Below are 17,925 nucleotides of genomic sequence, written 5' to 3'. Positions count from 1 at the left end.
CTAGAAAGTACAGTTGGAGAAGCAACCTCTAGATTATGGGTGTCAAACTTGCTGTATCACGTGACATGTCACGACGTATTGTGACTTTTTTCACATTGCCAGAGCTGGGGTGGGTGCAGCCTCCACATGATGCAACCAGCCCATGGGCTGGCAGTTTGACACCCCTCCTCTAGATAAAGGATTGTGAGGCTGATCAGAGATACAACAGATCAGACACTGCATATAGCAGTTACCCCTTCCAGTCTGAAATAACAAGTTCAGCAGCAACAGTGAGATATATAAAAATAGTATTCTTCCAAATATTATGAGCTCTGGAAAGGACTGCAGACTACATAGTGGCCTTCCTTGAATGCTTTTAATTGTTGAGGGATTCTCTACATTCTCGTCACTAAACTCTGGCATATATCAGGTCATAGAATAGGCTTTCCTTTTTTCCCCTTGTTAAATGAATGGCACAAGAGGCCTGCAGTCTCACCATTAACAAGCACCTTGCTTTAAGCATTCAATCTAAATGCATCATTTTATTAACTTACACACTGGTGCATTAATCACTGAAATCATAAATTGGAAATATGTTTAAATCAGACATCAGATATTCAAATTTGCCATGTATGCAAGTTTTAAGATATCAAAACAGATATCTTAAATATGTATCAAGAAATGCAGTGTTACCACTCCTATGAGATCAACCAATTCAGCAACTCCTGAATTGACTATCAAGGGGCAAAAAAAAGCAGGTGAGAAGAGAAGGAGAAATCATACAACCTCAATATGTTAAGTCACACAGAGCAGCTTCTAGTGACTGAAACATGACTAACTTCTGCTGAACTATACACTAAAGAACCTGTTTCCTCTACTCTTCTTATACCTCACTATATGCTGCTTAAATAATAACACCCGGATATGCCATAATGAATACAGTGCAAACTTTCATTGGTAACAGCCTTCTTCAATGATGGCATGAGGTTGCCTGGAAGTACAATTTTCTTTCAGTCTACCTTAATCCTCACACGGGTGTTAATACTGTGTATTTGATGACACAACTTTTGCTGTTGTTCAATATAACTCCTGACATTTAAGCCCTGCAAAACTTTAAATACTGAAAGACACTGACTTGTATCCACGTTCCCTTCTACTAAGGAAACAATTTTTGAACACCATCACAAGAATACTGAGTGACAAAAGAACCACAAACCATATATATATAGGAGAATGGTCTCATTTCCCTAAATCTCAACATGTGTTCAGATGCTAAACCCTGTATTTTCCCTGTTCATCATCTCTCATTTTTCAATATCCATGCAATGTGGCATAGCACTGCAAAACTCCTTTAAACTTATTTGTTCAAATACTTTAATATTTGTTCAAGTTACATTTAAGTAGACCTAAAGTTAAGATTGATACAAAATTCATGTACACTGGAACTACCAGTATGAGGGATTCACCTAATAGAGAATTACTTATTATATATTTCTTTTCTTCTCTCTTTTAAGTGTCAGGTGAAGTGACTTAAATGCAAACAAGTCTGCGTACAATATAGAAACAGATGTATGTAAAGCTATTTGAAGATGAAGATGAATGAGCAATTAATTTAAACATTCCTTTTATTTTTACAAATCAAAAGAAAAAAGAATGTAAATTTTGAGAGAACAGTGTAGTTATTTTATTTATTTATTTATTTATTTATTAGTTTTTATAAACCGCCCTTCTCCCGAGGGACTCGGGGCGGTGTACAGAGGAAGGAAGGTATACAGATCGAACAATAAAAATAATAAGAAACACTAATGAACACAAACTGGGACCCCATTTTATGCTGAACCTGTGCAATTCCTTCAAACACCACAAATGAACAGCACATTGGGTATTTTACTCCAAAAAGTGAGTTGAGCCAGGACTAAACTGTTGGGTAGAGAACCAAATGCAATATGTAGTCAACATAATTATTCTGCATGTATTCAATTTATTTGTTTTCTGCTGTATCTCAAGTAACCATTCAACACCAACATGGGATTTAAGAACTACCCTCAAGACTTTGGAAGACTGTAGGCGACATCTGAATCAAATCTGCTTGTAGAAGCCCAAAAATTTCCAATTGTGATAATCAAGTTTTCAATTATTCACAGCTATATAGCAATTGAAAGACTTTTCATATTTTATAAGTGGTCGGGAATAAGTATTTGTAACCCTAAAGGATTTAGTTACAATCTTTTAGGGAGAATGCCAGTTTATGCATAGGGTATACTCCAGATTACGTATTACAATTTCTTCAATACCTTGCTATTGGCTATGCTGACTGATGTTAATATGAGCTAATATGAAGGGCATAAAGTTGCTTAACTTAATAAAAACAGAGTATGCCTTATTTGCATACGTTGCTCAAATTTATAAAGGAACTCACCACAAATTACTTTTTAATATTTGTATGAGAGAGCACATGAAAAGGTGATTGCAGTGAAAGTGGCATCTGAACCAGCTGAAAACTACTTTTCTGTATGTGTGACACTGTAAGGAGCTCCTGGATAGAGATAAATGTTATTTCAGCTGACCCAAATGTTACTGTCTTCTTAAAAGTGTGGTTTATGGCTAATGCCAAGACATACTTCTTTTCATAAATCCTGCATTTAGATAACACACGGTTTTTAGGTTACATGATCATATCTAGCATTCTCCATGCGCACTAAAGGCTTCTACTTCAGACTAAAAGTGATTTTATTCAAGTTCTACATTATAATAAAGATGCTTGCTTTCACTTCAGATAGTTTGCCTATGTATAAGAACAATGTGAGTTCAAGTAAAGTTTTGGCTCGTATTCATAATACTGAACTATGATGAAATTTATGTATTAGCCAGCCCATTTAATTTATTATGTCTACTTCTGAACTTTAAATTTCCCAACGTACTGTACCATGCTACTTTTTCAAAGCAAAAGAAACAGCCAAGTATTACTAACATTCAAGCTCCTGGTCTTCATAAGCTTAAAGGTAAAGGTAAAGGTTCCCCCGCACATGCGTGCTAGTCGTTTCCGACTCTAGGGGCCGGTGCTCATCTCCGTTTCAAAGCCGAAGAGCCAGCGCTTGTCCGAGGACGTCTCCGTGGTCATGTGGCCGGCATGACTAGACGCCAAAGGCGCACGGAACGCTGTTACCTTCCCACCGTAGTGGTCCCTATTTTTCTACTTGCATTTTTACGTGCTTTCGAACTGCTAGGTGGGCAGAAGCTGGGACGAGTAACAGGCGCTCACTCTGCTACGCGGCACTCGGGATTCGACCCGCCAAACTGCTGATCTTCTGATCGACAAGCTCAGCGTCCTAACCCACTGAGCCACCGCGTCCCAACATAAGCTTAGGTATCAGTAATCTTCAACAATAATACAAATACATTAGAGCAGACATGTCAAACCCGTGACGTCGTGTGACGTATCGGCACTGTTTTGCCATTGCCGGCAATGGGGTGGGCCTGGCTTCCGTGTGATGCGTCCAACCTGCGGGACAGCAGTTTGACACCCCTGCATTTGAGCTTCTACATCTCTGATCTCTATATAGTATCTTCTACGTATCTCTGATCTCTATATAGTAAATATACCTTTAAAAAGCAGGAGCTCAATGTTTCATTTTATACCTATACAGCCAGATGCAAGGAGGAGGAAAAGGGAGCAAATTAAAATACATACGCACATAATACACTGCACTAAGCATCCACATTAATACAATCCATATTTAGAAACTGAAATCCTCTTAGGTGTATGTACATTTTCTATAGACTGAATGTTGCATTTTACTAACATGCTAGACAAAATTGAACTTTTATATCTATATGAGTGTGTTCTTGCTCTCTTTCATATGCAGCATATGTTTTGCTACAAAATAACAAAAGAATAAAATTCAGGAAATTGTCAGATGATTCACAAGTTAATTGGTTAGTATGGGAGCCAGTTTAGAGCACTGGTCAAGGCATCAGGCCAGAAACAGGGAGATCGTATGTTCTAGTCTCGCCTTAGGCACAAAGCCAGTTGGGTGATCTTGGGACAGTCAGTCTCTCTCAGCCCTAGGAAGGAGATAATGGAAAACCACTTTTGAAAATCCTTGCCAAGAAAACTGCAGTCATTCACCTGAATGGTTAGTAAGAAACATAGTATTTGGTTTTTCTTCACTGAAATGGACTAGGAAACAAAACCCAATTGATTTTGCTATAGATTCATGATATACTGTAGGTTTCAACAAATCATCATTTTTCATTTATACAATGAGTGATCAGAGGTAAAATTGCCCACATTGAAACTTTTTTTAGCAACTATTATTATATTTGTTATCCAGAAAAGGAGTGGATTGGACATTAAAAGTTTTTCTGTGATCTCACATCTAGCCACGCTAAAGAGACTCCTGATGAACAAATCATAGTTGGGGCTTCCTTCATACAATGTGCTAAATAAAAACAAACAAACATGATAATTGGTTCACACAAGATAGTGTAATTTGTTTACTTCCATCTTAGCCACTTTGAGTCATTATTCACTGTTTATATTTTCTGTGTTGTGCAAACATAGCCAGTTAAATCTAGAACAGGCAAGTAAATTAAATTCCCCTCCCAAATGTGATGTCAGTGTATATCAAACCATGAATTCTGACTTTCAGATGAATTTCAACAATTTTTTGTGGGGGGGGGGAGGGATAGTCAATACGTATTTTATTGCCAGGAGTTCCCCATTCCCACCATGACTGACAATATCCTATTTCTTGTGATGGGAGTGAAATCCAAGAAAAGTCCAAGGGCAGTGAGAGCTTCAAGATATTTTTCAGAAACAGATTGGAGATTCATGTCTTAAGTGAAGCTGGTCCAAAGATTCTTCCCTTTAAAAAATTAGGTTTTCACGATTAGCTTTTGGGGCAGTTGGTCTATCTAGGAACTAGTGATATTTTACTCAGTGGACATGGCAATCTCTATCTCTGTCACACAATCTGGGCAGGTAGCAACAGATAAATAACAGAATTGGAGTTGGACCGTGTCTAAACTCAGTTAAACAATACAAAAAATTAAAAACTCTCTCATACCCATCAAACACCATAGAGTCTCATCACAAAATTACAAATGCCAGGCTCTCGACTCCTCCCCTCCTTAGTTTTTTTTTTTGGGGGGGGGAGGGAGGCCAGGCCTTATTTATTCTGGCAAGTCACTGCTGTTTCCACCACATCCAACGGTTACTTCCAGCATTCTATTTTGTTCTTTAAATTCTTAATTTCTCTTTTTAAAGGCATAAATTCTCTCTTTTGAGAAACTCCTCAATTACATCCAACCACAACTTTCTCAGTCCACCCTTTGGAGGCTTTAGACACAAGGTAATGAGCACTTACACTTTCTTTAATCTATTAACAATCAACATATTCAGAAATGCAGTTTCTTTCTTTGGGGATGGACTGAGTGCAGGTAGTCCTTACAGTAATTGGAACCAGAATTTCCATCACTAAGTAATGTAGTCATAAAGTGACACATTACGGGATCGCATTTCATAGCAATGGCAATTCTCATTGTAAAAACTATTTAGAATTAGAATTGGAATTCTTTATTGGCCAAGCGTGATTGGACACACAAGGAGTTTGTCTCCAGTGTATAAGCTCTCACTGTACATACAAGCAACAAGTGATACATCATGATTATGATCATAAAATACATTCATCGTCAATCATAAGATACAATATTCAGTGATGGTCATAGGATACTAAATAAGCAATCAAGATAAATCATACTAGGACTATAGATAGTACATCATTGAAAAGCCACTTGGTCTTGCTAGAGCTGCTTCTAAGCTTATTTTTTTTCATCATTTTCAAATCACAGCTTCAAGTACCCCGGAAAAAGCTTCCATGGCATTATCAGAGATTGAGATACTGTATAAAACTGAGCATCATCACTGATTTACCTTATGTGAGCTGCATTTAAATATCCATTTTAAATATGCATGAATTAAGTGGATTAAATTGAGTGACATTTGAATCGCATTCAATTACCCACAAAGAGATACCTATATAATCTTCAACTGATTCATGATAATATAAATCTGCTCAACACTGTTTTACACATCTTCAGATTATGGTTTACAGTCAGGGATCTAGCTGTAGACTTGCACTCTTTCTGTAGTTTGTTCAAACTTTTTTCTGATCTTCAAAACATCATTGGAGGCTTTCAAGAAAAGACTGGACAACCACTTGCCAGAAATGGTATAGCGTCTCTTACTTGAACAGGGGGTTAGACTAGATGGCCTCCAAGGTCCCTTCCAACTCTGTTATTCTATTATTCTGTATAAGATTAGGAGATTGGTTAAGAATATATGAGTCCCCTTATTTCAAATCAAAAGCCTATTTAGTTTGACATTCCTTTCCCACACCAATCAATAAATCAATAAATGCCTGCAGGAAACTTACAAATTAAATGCAGCAGCAATCTTCCCCTTGTAATCTCCAACAACTGGTATTGTGATGCACACTACCTCCAATAATGGAAGTAATACATACCAATTAAGACTAACAAACCCTTATTCTCATGATAATTTTTTAAAAAACTAAGCAGTCATATGGAATTTGCATTTGAATCCTGAAACATTATTAAGTATTACCAACTTTATACCAAAGTATCATTTTACTGATACATCCAGCAGAGCTCCAAAGAGTGAAGCACTGGATTTTTCTCATGTCTCCTTCTCCTTGAAGTTCCATATCTCTATCTAGATGGCAGAGAATTCCCTCAGAATACTATGGAAGACCACAAGAGGAAGGACAGTCAGTGAAACATTATTTCTGAGAGAAACACAGTTTCAAATCAACGATCTTGCTGAGTGTCTTCCCCAAGGATCAAGGTTCTATTTAAAACCAGTAGGTATCAATCAAGAGTGAGTGAGTGTGTATTAAATGTACAACATGAAGAAAAATAGAAAACCAGATTCAAATTTTTATAATTGAGATGTTTTCCTGCCTATTTAAAAATTACAGCCTTGATTTAAATTACTCTATGAAACAAAAAAGTAATAGATATCACCAATTAGGACAATTGTTAAAAATCCTGCATGAAAGTTTAATCACTGGAATAAGTTTACCTTGAGAGAAATATAATGTTTACCAAACATTTCTCTATAAGTAGATACTGCTAGTACAGGTAGCCCTTCACTTATGACCACAACTGAGCGCAACATTTCTGTTGCTAAGTGAGACAGTTGTTAAGTGACTTGTCCCATTTTACAGCCTTTCAGTTGTTAAGTGAATCTGGCTTCCCCATTGACTTTGCTTGTCAGAAGGTCACAAAAGGTGATCGCATGACCCCCCAGGACACTGCAACTGTCTTAAATATGAGTCAGTTGATCATGTGACCATGGGTATGCTGCAATGGTCATAAGTGTGAAAAACAGTCATAAATCACTTTTTTCAGTGCTGTTGTAATTTTGAACAGTCACTAAATGAACTGTTGTGAATCAAGGACTAACTGTTGTTATAGTCAGTATAGGACAGGGGTAGGGAATCTTGGCTCTTTTATGACTTGTGGACTTCAACACCCAGAATTCCTGAACCAGCATCCTGACTCAGGAATTCTGGGAGCTGAAGCCCACAAGTCATAAAAGAGCCAAGGTTCCCTACCCCTGGTATAGGATATATAAATATTCTGGAAAAACAGAATCCATTTTTTTACCCTCCACCTAAAAAAGTACGTTGTAACTTGTTGCATATGAATAAATGTTTGAACACACTTTGATAAAGAAGTGCAAACTAAGCAAATAATTGGAAAAAAAATAATTGACTTCCAACTTCCAAAGAAAACTCTCTAAGTACTGTAACTAAAGACGAAAATGAATTCAGGATTGTAGAATTCTTATGCCAAACATTCCAGAAAGAAAGAAAATATATATACTAAATATATATTGTTTTAACTAAAACAAATAGTTAGGACTAAAATTTTCTTAAGTTAAAAGCCACGATGAATTCCTCCACTTGACTGTAATTAGTGTATATTTCATGGACAAACATTTTTATGTCAAAGAAATTCCTTCTTTAATTGCTCAAAATATACTTTAACTGAATTGCTACCAAATTTAGAAACTGTACAACCCATTGATACTGGATACATTAATGCAAACCAAAATGATTTATAACTTTTTTTTCTTCCTTGTGTTTTTCCCAAGTTCAGGGTCCACTTTTAATAAATAAAACATTTAAATTAGGTGCCAAAGAACAATGGCTATTTGGGGTTATTTTGATGTAAGTATGACACCATAAAGATTAGAAATAATTCTTTGGGTTAAATAACACTACAACTCAAAACTTTTAAGATTTAAATTATTGTTAAATTTAAGTTTTAAGAAAAGCAGATTCTGGCTGAATGTTAAAAAAAAAAGCTTCTTGACAGTGTAACTGGTCTCCCAGACAGGCTGTGAGCTGTTCTTCATTGTACACATTCAAACAGAGGCTAGACAACCCATCTGTCTGGGATATTTTCACTTGGATTTCTGCACTGAGTAAGGAGCTGGACTCATTGGCCTAACTCTATGATTCTCTCTAAGGAACATTTTAAAAACCACAATTACTTTTTTAAACACTAGAATGAACTAGTGGATCAATTAACTTAAAACCCTACAGGAATATTGAGCCTTTTTTCCTAATTATCAGGTGTGAAGGATTTCTTGTTTAAAATTAAAGCTGCACACAGATGTTATTGTATATCTAAAAACAAGTCAAATCTCCAAACCAAACACAACAGCCTATTAAATAACAATTCTGGTAAGTAAAGATGATTTCAAGAAAAGGGGGAATACCAGTAATAACTACTTTAAGAGAATGTACTATTAGCCACAAGTATATTTCTCCAACTAATTGAAAAATTACAACAATTAACATTCATTAGTGTGTCAAAACTTCAGTTTGCTGAGGACTGCTAAACTGAAGACAAACACTACGCTATTTGATAGGTTCTTATGTATAAAAATATTTTTTCCTGCAAGTAATAGCAAAAAACTCCCTTTTTGGTAGCAGCCTTTGAATTACTGTTTAATTGTCAGAGTCTACTGGAGTTGGGTGGTTTACACACAGACACAATTTCTACAAAAGAGCAAGGGGAAAGAGGATAAAGATAAAACCTGGCAAAGGCTTACAACTGAAGCATTTTTTAAAAAAAGAAACCAAAGGCTTGATTTTGGCTGCTTGAGAGCAAGCTATTTGAACTAGTGCATTCAAGGCCAGAATTGTAAAACCAAATTATTTAAACTACAGATTGTGCAAAGAAGAAACAGTAGATCATATAGTATACTCAGCTTGTGCAAAAAGATTGCACAAGCTGAATATAAACTGTGTAACAGTCACCCAACTTATTCACTAGAACATCTGTAAAAATTATCATGCACCAGTAATAAAACATTGGTGCTCAAGAATGAGCATGTTAAAAAATTGTGGGGTTTCTGAATACAAAGTTCTTGGGTCATAACACACCAGATTTAACTGCGGTTGAAAAGAAGAAAATGTGGATAACTGATAATAAGAGGAGATAGTAGAGAAGACAAAGAATCGGGAGAATATCACAAAGCATCAAGATCTAAAAATCTAAACTGAAAGATTATAGCATAAAGCAGCTGTGATGGTCTTAGTGATTATTGGCACACAGCATGCCACACCAAAAAATCTTGGACAGTACTTAAAATACCTGCACATTGAAAAAAAATTCTATCCGTGAATTGCAAAAGGTCACACTGCTTGATCTGTTGATACATTAGAACATCCTAGGCTCTTGAGAAGAATTTGATGCTTTATAAAGGCCAACATTAGATAAAGAACTGGCAGCTGTGACTTCACATTGTTTGTGATCAGATAATAATAACTTTCAAGACCATCAAACAACATCTCCCTATTCCAGGTCCTTGGGTACAACTGGATAGGTGGATAAAAACTCTGAATTCAGTCTAAACATCTGGCTGATTGCCTGACGAACCATAATATCATAACACTCCTTTTGTGGTAGTGCTGGGGATTGCTGCAAGAACACAGGAGATTTTATGAACAAAATGGAATACAAAACAAAATGTATGATTTCCCCAGCACATGGAATACCAACTACAAATGAATAAGAAAAACACCCTATATCCTTATTGATGTAGAAGACCCCATAAGGAAACACACCCTTCTGGCATCTTTCCTCAAATCTTCCTGTACTTCTTGCATCAATGCAAATGTTGATAATCCGAACACACACAGAGTAGTGTATTAACAAGGAGGGAGACGGACTCTTTTATTTATATCCAAGAGTAATGATTCTAACTGAAGATCGGGCCACATTTCAGCAAACTCAAGCCAGAAACTCCTTCTTAAAAAGTTGAATAAAATGACTATGACTGCATATGGAAACGTACGTGATTGTCTGATCACTCCCTCTAGTCAAGGAAGGGAACAAATGTTCACTGTAGTTTTGTCTGGGTAAACCCCCCAGACAGACCAACTCTTCCCAGAAGTCTGTTTTGCCAAGTGTTACGTTTCACACAAGTCAGGCAAGTCTCCCTTCTCTCCTCCCGCTTCTCCCCCCACCCCCACCCCCACTCCTGGGCTACAACTATTAAAATAAAAGGAAATTAGATCTGCTCTTTTCCCAACCCCTCCAGCCAAGCCGATGCCAAAAAGTTTGATTCAGCCTCCTCCGAACTCCTGGGAAATCTCCGCGGCTGAGGCCGCAAAGCGCTAGGAAAGTTAAAAACAACACAAAACTTTTGTCTGGCTTTCGAGGCACACAGGCTGAGCTCGTCACGCAAAAAAAGGCCAAGGGAATCCTTTCCTGGGAAGAAAGGCAGGCGCCCCGAAATGCTAAGTTGCCGAGGAGGGGGGAAGGCGGCACGGAACCGCCCTCGGCTTTTAAGTTCAGAACTTTGTGCTTTTGGAGGAGACGCAACCTAAGGCGCTTCCTGCCTTTTCCCGGCCCGGTCGGTCGGTCGGTCGGTCTTCTCTCCTGCCCTGACATACATACAGACACCCATCCTTCCCTTGCACCGTCTCCCCTAAGACGAGGCGGCCGAAGCTTTTACTCGCCCGGGCTACAGCCACCCCCACCCGCGAGCCTTGCCCCCTTCCCGCCGCCACGCACGCTCCCAGGCGCAGCGCTTCTCCACCCGCCCACTCGGCTCGCCCTCGCGGCCCCCCACGCACGCCTCCTCCGTTCCCGTTCCCGAGTTGCCAAGAAGTTGCCCTCTCCACAACAATAGGGTCCCCTCTTCCCCAAGTGCGGGATCGTAACAGCCGGCGGGGGGGGGGAAGAAGAAGGGGGGGCGGCAGAACGTACCCGCGACGGACCCCAAGTTGCACCGAAGTACCGAGGTGGCCAGCAAGAACAGGACCAAAAGCGGCGGCGGCGGCGGCGGCGGCGGCGCTGCCGCCTCCATGTTGTGCTGCAGCGGCAGCTGCCCGCGGACTGGCTCAGGCAGGCTCCATGCCCCGTGTGCACCGCGCTCGGCAGCGAAAGGAGGCGGCGCTCCCCAGAGCCGCCTCCTCTTCTTCCTCCTCCTCCTCCTCCTCCTCCTCGTCGTCGTCGTCTTCGTCGGTGCCGTCGCTCTGGGAAAGAGGGAATGGGAATCGGGGTGGGAGCCTCCCGCCGCAATCCAAGCCGAGGAGGAGCGGAACGGAAGCCAAGGAGGCGCTCCGCCTCTTTCCCGGCTTGGGACACCCGCGCTCGCCCCCAGATGCCGCTGTCCCCCGCCTGGGCCGGCGCGCCTGCTTGAGGAAAAAGCGCCAGGTGTGAAGTTCGCCCTTCAGGTTTTAAATTCAACAAGTCACCTCCCATAGAAAGGAGGAGCGGCGGCGGCGGCGGCGGCAGCCGGGGGTGGAGCCCGGGGAAAAAGTTGCCCACGAACCGCTTCCCTCTTTAGGGGGCAGTCCTAACCTGGCCGAGTTTCCCCTCAGACGCGTTTGCTAAAGAAGTTTTATTTCTGAATCCCGTTCCTTTTGGCAGGGTCATGGAAGCCCGGTTCCGAGGAGCCCGGAGCGGGGGGGGGGGGCGGGGGACTGTCCGTGGTGCTCTCTGAGCTTGCTTGTGTTTTTTTTTGCAGACGTTTCGTTACCCAAACTAGGTAACATCCTTAGTGCTAGTCAGGCTAGTAAGGTGACTGCCTCCTCCTGAGCCAGCCCGACGGCCTCACTGGGTCACCGGTAAGGGCTTAGTATCCCACCAACTACTTAGCCCAGGGGTCTTCAAACTTGGCCCTTTTATGACTTGTGGACTTCAACTCCCAGAATTCCTCAGCCAGCTTTGCTGGCTGAGGAATTCTGGGAGTTGAACTCCACAAGTCATAAAAGGGCCAAGTTTGAAGACCCCTGACTTAGCCCTTTGGTAAGACTTGAGGAACAAAAGGCTGTTGTGATGGCTACCTTCTGCTGGCAGGAATTTTGAATCTTGGCAAGCTGCCGGGCAGGAAGATGGTGACTGGGGGGCCACACTGCATTTCATTCGGTTCCTGGAAAGCCTGCTGCACCTGTCTAACCCTTGGCAAGCCCAAGGTGGTTGTAGCACAGCACATACGGTGCGGTGCTCACTAACAAGTATGCTTTGCATTTTAAGCACCTTTGCTACTGTAGGGGTAGGCAGTGTGCCACAGACACCACCCTTGGTGCCATCAGGCGCTCTGCTGCATCTGACTTATTATTTTTAGATTCTTATAATTAGGAATAAAATAAATAGGAAGCATGTATGCTGCAAAGTGCCAGCCTTGTGTGTCTCTTTTTAAAATAAGGCAAACTGTTCTGAAGGGGAACATAGAAAAGATCCTGTAGGCGTTTTAAACAACAAGGGTGAGAGTGAAATACAGCCCAGGCTTTTGTTTTAAATTTGTTTGCTACCTAAAAATTAGAAATTATTTATTTATTTATTTATTTATTTATTTATTTATTTATTTATTTATTTATTGCATTTATATACCGCCCTTTCCCTGAGGACTCCCTTAGATCAGTTGCAGAGAATGGTGAGTACTAATCTCATCCATTTGCCTTGTGTGCAAGTGTATTCCTATGCAACTGTCTGGGCCCATAATGGCACAATATAGTGACACTCCCAACACCCTAAATATGTTCATCAGGCCACTATATTGTGTCCCTCCACTTAGATATGTGTGGAGTAATACTGTACTGCTATTGACTAATGTTTTCAGAGTTATTTATGCATTAACAGTTTTGTGACAAGTAAAAACAATCCATACTGCTATATTTCTCACCTCAGATGAAAGCATTTTCTTAGTACCTTAAACAAATCCAATAATCCAAACTCTGTTTCCCAAGAACATAGAAACAGACACATTCTTTAAGAGGGCCCAGATTCTGTCAATCTACTCCTGTCAAAACCTGAAAGCTGTCTAGATTAGGCCATAGATTTAATGGCTAGACACATGGCCTAAAGCCAGAATGGCATTTGGGCAACCTGTTTGAACAGGAATGCTTATTTCAGCTTTGGTCCAATTGAAAATGGTTATATTTGAGCTTGGCTTACTGTGTTATAAATAATTCAAAGCCCAGGAAGATACAAAATTAGGATTTCCTTATTTTAGATTTGTTGTTTATGGCCCTACTGAAATATATCAACTTCATACTTCTCTACCGTTTGTAACTTTCATAGTGAGCTAAATGCACAAGTTCTTAGGATTCCATGTGGGACATACAAGTCCAGGGGGAAAAAATTACATTGTTCATTTGTCACCTGAGAAGTTGTGCAACTTCCTCAGTCGAACAGAACCAAAAGGGTATTTCTTATTTCTCTCCAAGAATGAAATATATTGGGCAGAAAATGGTACAGCACATTGACTCCCAAGCAAAGTGCTTGAGAAGGAATGACTCTTTGGCCCCAAAGCTTTCTGTTTTTAACTGTTGTGATAAAATGTGTTTTGCATGAATTTGTGAATTTTACAGGTTTTAAAGTTTGCAATATTTTTTAGTATCATAAGTGTAATATAAGTGTATATTTTTATACAGACTCATAAGAAGTAGAAAGTAGGATCAAATGGTAAAGCAGTTTGTAAAAACTATAAAGTTGGGAAGAGGGCTTGGAGCATGTACCCATTATCAGTGTATGTAAACATGCCTGCCTTGCTATAAAATAAAGGCAAAAACTCAAACTGTTTGCTTGTTTCACAATGTTTGTAATCGTTTTACAAGTTGAGTAAATCACCAAACCTTAGCCTACTTCTAGGATTTAGCAACCAGTCTAGCAAGGATGCCACTAAACAGTCTGAATTTGATCTGAGTCCCAATAAGCACAGGCATAACAGAATTGAGACTAGTAGCACTTACATCCTTAAAAGCCACAGACCGTTTCAGCTTTCTAATTGTTCTTTAACAGAGGTAGATTCCAGCATGGCTGTTGGAACATTCACCTCAGCCATAGCATTTTTAAATTAATCCCAACCTTGATGTCTCTGTTAATCAGCATGTGCTCAGTGTTGCAAGGCCCCTTTCGCCAAGTCTAAAACATTAGTATAAGGAATAGTTACACCTTTGTATAAAAAGGTGCTACAGACATCCCATGCTAAAATGTCCTGATGCTATTTCATTTTGTTTAATGAAAGTTCAGCATTTTTTTCTATAATGTGTGCCCACATTAACCTACAAAGATGAGGGGTTCAAACTATTTTCCAAAAGCCAAGCCAAGAAACGATGGATGGAAACTAACCTGGGAGGAAAAGAACCTAGAACTAAGGAGAAAATTCCTAATGGTTAGACTAGAGCAATCAACCAATGGAGTAGCTTGCTTCAGAAGTTGTGGGTGCTCCATTATTAGAGGTTTTCAAAAAGAGACTGGACAACCATGTGTCTGAAATGGTATAGGCCAGGGGTCTTCAAACTTGGCCCTTTTATGACTTGTGGATTTCAACTCCCAGAATTCCTCAGCCAGCATTGCAATTCTGGGAATTGAAGTTCTCAAGTCATAAAAGGGCCAACTTTGAAGACCCCTGGTATAGGCTCTCCAGCTTGAGCAGGGAGTTGGACAAGAAGACCTCCAAGGACTCTTCCAACTCTGTTGTTATTCTATTATTCTACCCTAGGACATCTTGTGTCATGGCTGTGGTCAAGGGTCTTTTGGCAGATAAATGAGATTCAGCCCATTCTTTTAAAATTTGTTTTGTCAGATTAGCCTTAGAAATTTCTGCAGCACTGAATTGTAGAGCCTAATCTTGTCCTCACACATATCAGCTCTGTGAAAAATAGCACACATTTCATCATCCAATCAGTCAGCAGCTTTAGTTCTTATAGTAGACGCCCTCCCCTGCAGTTGCGCCATCTGATGACACAACACCAGATACATTTTCTCGGTATGGTTCATGTTTATCCAGCTACTAGTCTAATCAACAGCAGAATATCAGCCCCTAGAAATGACCCAATAAACCTTCGTGATGAATAATCTGCTGCTTCTTTTTGAGTGAGACCTTTCTATAATTCAATTTTTAAATGAACCCTTTCTTTCTCCTTAAAAGTCTACAATTACAAAGATTTAAGAAGAGGGTTTCCTTTTAATGTGTTCAGGTCTATTTCTACTATAGCACCCACCAAGATGTTATTAGCACTGCATAAAATGGCCTTTCTCTGTTTTGGTCTGGCATTTACTAAGACTTTTTAAATTCTTCAGTTTCTGCACATCCTCTATGACATTCTGGCTAAACTAAAGTACTTGAGCTAGTGCTTTTTCATAGTGTAAACAACAGGGTAAGACGAAAGATACCTGCTAGTTGCTTCTTATTCAAGATGGAAATGAATCACATATTGAAAGCAATATAATGTCCATGAAAAAAATCAATGAAAGGAACAAAAGTGTCTACTATATTCTGATGATATGTTCCTAACATCAAGCAAATTAGTCTGTGAACCTTTATCTTCAGATTCATCTTTACAGTCCTTGATTTGTGCCAAATAATGGCCAGCAGACAGCATTTTAAACTATTTCCTTCAAATACTTGGGAACATTTATTTTTGTCTACAGGAAATTGGAAAGTCATACTAACTATATTCAGTAGCCAAGAAATCAATTATTAGATACTGTTGAAAGATTATAGCCAAACCTTACCTATTTATAATTTTTAATAATAATCTCACAATATTTTTTGGTATTTGGATAAGGACTTTAAATTCAGTAAATAATGTGCAGAACAAAAATGTAAAGGAATTAGACAAACAAAATGGAACCGGTTCAATTTCTTTAGAATGTAGAGCCCAACATCTTCCAATTATTAGCACAATGAATTATCCTCAGTTAGCAGGCCTCTACGTGGAGGACCAGGATAGAAGTCGATCTGTTTGTATTACATGATACGGTAAGTCATACTTGATTTAGTTTGGCATACTGTCCAAACTGAAACTGTTGCTTGTATTTTGATAAAGAGGCTCCATTTTATCCAATCTGTGACCATGGCTTGATTTTGGTCAGCTTATTTAACTTGGTCTGGCATATTACATGACTTGGAAATGGGAAAATAATATACTTAGAAGATGAACTGTAAAAGAGTCCTATCTCTTGCAGCACGTCTTCTGCTTTTAGTTCAATTTCATCCGGTGAAAGTACATAAGTGGTGAAAGAAAGGCATAATCAGGGTAAAATGAGACTCAGTTTCCACCTGCTATACCATCACAACCAGTGCTACTAGGATCAATTGGAGCAGTTTGCTGTCTATTATAAACAGATGCCTAGAATACTGAACAGATTTACCATATTGTCTGGTGTACAATTAAAAGGGACACGGTGGCTCAGTGGGTTAGGACGCTGAGCTTGTCGATCAGAAGGTCGGCAGTTTGGCGGGTCGAATCCCGAGTGCTGTGTAGCAGAGTGAGCGCCTGTTACTCGTCCCAGCTTCTGCCAACCTAGCAGTTCGAAAGCACGTAAAAATGCAAGTAGAAAAATAGGGACCACTACGGTGGGAAGGTAACAGCGTTCCGTGCGCCTTTGGCATCTAGTCATGCCGGCCACATGACCACGGAGACGTCCTCGGACAAACGCTGGCTCTTCGGCTATGAAACGGAGATGAGCACCGGCCCCTAGAGTCGGAAACGACTAGCACGCATGTGCGGGGGAACCTTTACCTTTACCTTACCTGGTGTACAATTAACCCATATTTAATGCAATGCCATTCCTAGAGTCATGTGATCATTCGTAGAATATCATGCAAATACAAAAATCTTGTTATGATGACTCCAAACAATTTCAGTATATGGTGTTTTTTTTAAAAAAAATGGTTTTGTTTTAACATTGCAAATTATATTTATGTAGATATTATTGTGTTGGGATATTGTTGCTAGTATAAAGCAAGATACAAATTTATAAAGTACATCACTTATATAACATTTTTAAATACTCTCAATTATCTTCATGGAAATGGCTTCTAAAAATGTATTAAAAGGGGGATTTATTTGATGTTTATTGTTTAACAGAGCTGGATTATATTTATAGACATAGTTGCCACTTCAGAGTAAGGATTGCCTGCCAAATTTCAGATAGATAGATGCAGGGGATTTGGTGTTTTTGTACAAAGAAGTTTAGAGTTTTCAGAAAAGGATTTGCTTACCCCTGTGATTCTTTGAGCAATTTGTATAAAGATTACTTAAATCATCATGTGTAATTTTTACACATATGACTGACAAAATCATAGGTAAGCATATCTCTACATAAAGTATCTTAGAACGGGAATCAGTACATTTTTAAATGATAATTGCTGTTTTATTCGCTACTATTTAAACTTTTGGAGCAAAGATATTCTCCTCTTCTTTTGCAACTACTTTGAAATAATTTTATTTTAATTATTATAATATGTGTTTTAGAAATGTTATTAGGAATCCTGTTAAATTTTGTAATAGGTACAGAAGTGTGAATTGTGATTTTTTTTTCCTGTTGTTGATATAGAAGTAATAGAATCTTAAGTTACTGGGTAAATTGATGAATGATACAGTC

General features: G+C 39.2%; 1 protein-coding gene across 2 annotated transcripts in view; it reads right to left on the bottom strand.

The window, feature by feature from the left end:
* LRP5 (LDL receptor related protein 5) overlaps positions 1-11,736 on the bottom strand; it is a 131,131-nt gene extending 119,395 nt beyond the window's left edge. Inside the window, exon 1 of one of the 2 annotated variants that reach the window (XM_081313606.1) lies at positions 11,293-11,736. In XM_081313606.1, coding sequence (XP_081169732.1) covers positions 11,293-11,392 — 100 coding nt within the window. In that variant the 5' untranslated portion in view covers positions 11,393-11,736. The remainder of the gene's footprint in view (positions 1-11,292) is intronic. The other variant, XM_081313605.1, reaches the window with a different exon arrangement.
* Positions 11,737-17,925: the final 6,189 nt, after the last annotated feature.

Source organism: Vipera berus (genome assembly GCF_964194415.1).
Source record: "Vipera berus genome assembly, chromosome: 1".
NCBI lineage: Eukaryota > Metazoa > Chordata > Lepidosauria > Squamata > Viperidae > Vipera > Vipera berus.
This window is presented reverse-complemented; position numbering and strand designations above follow the sequence as displayed.